This window comes from Gavialis gangeticus, unplaced genomic scaffold (assembly GCF_001723915.1).
Source record: "Gavialis gangeticus isolate Ggan-Ray unplaced genomic scaffold, GavGan_comp1, whole genome shotgun sequence".
NCBI classification, from domain to species: Eukaryota; Metazoa; Chordata; order Crocodylia; family Gavialidae; genus Gavialis; species Gavialis gangeticus.
In genome coordinates, this window is record NW_017728992.1 from 90,204,420 (window position 1) to 90,207,290 (window position 2,871).

At 50.4% G+C, this 2,871-nt stretch overlaps 1 protein-coding gene across 2 annotated transcripts in view; it reads right to left on the reverse strand.

Annotated features, from left to right (window-relative positions):
* The window catches only part of VAPA (VAMP associated protein A), a 24,340-nt gene that overhangs the window by 10,295 nt on the left and 11,174 nt on the right, over nucleotides 1-2,871 (reverse strand). For both annotated transcript variants that reach the window (XM_019525338.1, XM_019525345.1), the window contains exon 3: nucleotides 2,265-2,345. In XM_019525338.1, the coding sequence (XP_019380883.1) occupies nucleotides 2,265-2,345 (81 nt within the window). The remainder of the gene's footprint in view (nucleotides 1-2,264; nucleotides 2,346-2,871) is intronic.

The window sequence follows — 2,871 nt, forward strand, 5'->3', positions numbered from 1 at the left end:
AAACATAAACTGAAAAGCAAATAAGGCTTGACACTTATCTGTTTCACTGCGGTGCTGTTGTCAGTCTTCCTTATCCGGCCAGCATTCAAGCCTGCCTGCAGTGATTTTTGTGGCTTTTCCTTTCTCTCTTGCTGCCAGGTGCCTTGTACTACCACAACAAGGATCAGGCTCCTCGTAGCTTCCCTGCCCTCCACCCCACAGCCCACCCGCCTTCCTCATGCCCCTCACTCCCCACCCACCCTGCTCATGCCCCTCACTCCCCCCACAGCAGCCCCCAAACCCAGCTGGTGCCCCTCACTCCCCACAGCCCCCCAGGCATGCTTGTGCTCCTTGCTACCCACTCACAGCCCCTGCCCCCCAGTCCTGCCAGAGGGGGCCCACAGCTGCCAAAATTATAGGGACCCAGGTCCATAGCTCCCTGTCCCTGGCAGAAGGCAGCAGCTGCTGCAGCAGCAGGAGTAGAGCCTGCTCCCCCACTGCTGCTGCCTGCTGCAGGCTTAGGCAGGGGCGAGGCTGGCTCCCAATGGCAGTGCACACTCCCGGGGAGCAGGGGGGACCTGCGCCCCCCAGATCTGTGCAGAGAGCAGGGGTAGGATGAGTGTGTACTGCAGATTTGTGCTCCCCAACCTGCTGCCTTCCCCTGGGGCCTCCGCAGCACAGCATGCGTAACCCAGCACAGCAGGGCACAGAGGGGACGCGCAGGAAAGCTGCTTGCCTCTGCGAGCACCACAAGGCCCTGACAACACTTCCCCTGCAGGCAGGAGCAACAGTGAGGGGCACAACCCTGCACTGCTACCCACACTGCTCCATGCACACAGGGGAGGTGTGGCCAGGGCAGCATGGAGCTTGCAGCAGAAAGCAGCTTTTCTGCACGGTCCCACTATGCTCTGCCACACCAGGTAGCACACAGCGCACTGCGGAGGCCCCGGGGGAGGGCACTAGGGTGGGGAGCACGAGTCTGCAGCACACACCTGTCCTGCCCCATGCACAGATCTGGGGTCTGCAGGTCCTCTCTGCCCCTCCCCCGGGACTGCATGGAGCTAGCCCCACTCCCCACCCCCAAGAAAAGCCCAGCCTACAATGTGTGGACTGGGAGCCAAGTGCTATCAGCCAAGCAGATTCCGTGCCTCTGTGTGGCTTCCCACACTCCTGAGGGAAGCCACACAGAGGTGCAAAGCCAGCCCAGCCCACAGCACATGGACTGGGAGCAGCGCGCTATCGGCCTGAGCGGGCTCCACAATTCCACGCGTGGCTTACCTGCAGGGCCAATAGCATGGTGCTCTGGATCCATGTGCCACCGGCCATGTGTGCACTCCATGTGCGGCTTCCCCCAACACCTCCCCACACCCTCAGCCACATACCAACACTCTGCCCCACACCTGTCCCGCCGACTTCCTCCAGTCACCTACACCTGTGACCCAGGCCACCCCCAGCCCTGACAGTGCCCCCATGTCCTTATCTGCAAGCCCCACTTACCTCACAGGCTGCAGGAACCAGCAGTAAGCCTGAGGTTAAGCCCTGGGTAAGTGCGTGGCCTTAGGCCCTGCCCTTTCCCATTCTCCCTCCCGGGCACGGCTGAGGGTTTCCTGCCCTTTCCCACTCTCCCTCCCAGGCAGGGCTGAGAGTTTCCTGCCCTTTCTGCAATCAGCTCTTGCAGGTTGGAGCTCTGCCACCTGCACGGCTCTTTGCAAAAGAGGGAAATCCACAGGTATCTTCGTTAAAAGGGGAAATCCGTTTTTTCTCTGATAAAGGTCAGGAAATCCGTGGTTTTTTCCGTTTTTCCATGAGAAACGGAAAACCTGGATCCCTGCTTATAACTAAAACAACATCAGCCACACCACACAACTACAAAGGCACAGCATCCTAACCTGCCACACGTAAAGCAGGGGAACAACAGGGGGCAGTGTCATGCTCCTGTAAGTGTTGTAAGAGATCCAAGAATTTCTTAACCAAAGAAAGCTTAATTTAAAATTACAGGTTAGAAATGAGTAATATTTAATGTTAATTAATAAAAACATATCATTGACTTAAGATTAGTTGCGTGCTAAATATAACCTTACTTTTTCCAAAGACATTGAGTGTATTTTTCAATAAATATTACATACATATAAATTGTCATTTAATATTATTGCATATTAGTAAATATATATTTGCTTATATTTTGAAAACAGAAAGATTCAATGTAAAATTGAAACTGCATTACAGGCCTTAAAAAAGAATTCAGTAATAGCATCACCCTTATTTCTTACTTTCTTCTTACTTACCAGTTTATCATTTTCATTGGGCATTTCAAAGACGCATCTTAATTTCGAGTCCATTAGTTCATCAGGTTTTGCCTCTTTCCACTAAGACAAAAATTTTTTATGGTTATTTAACATGCAACATTCATCCAAACCAAGCACTTAAAACAGTTCTAAAATTATTTATCTCCGAAATACACATTTTTGAATACTGGCTTTATTCCAGCTACAGTCTCTAGATTTTAGTTTTCAAACAATTATTTGGTATTTGTTACTTATTACTACTTGAATAACATAAGTTCAAGGTACGTAAAAGCTATGGACTGGAAATAAAAGAGAATAAGTGGAACATACTGCAATGGAACTGCTCAATTTTTGAGCAAAAAGAACCAAAAGATGACTTTCTAAAATGGGTAGGGAACCAAAAAACCTTTACTGTACTTAGAAGTGCACTGATACATCAGTTGCATATTGGATCAGCACCAGTAAGAGGAAAATTAACATTATCAGCAATCAGCTTTTTTTGGCTGATAACATCACCAATAAATGTTCCATGTATGCACGCAGCCACAGAATGCAACTCAGCCAGGAATGCAGCCCAGCAGCTTGGAGAGCAGCATCCAGCAGGTAA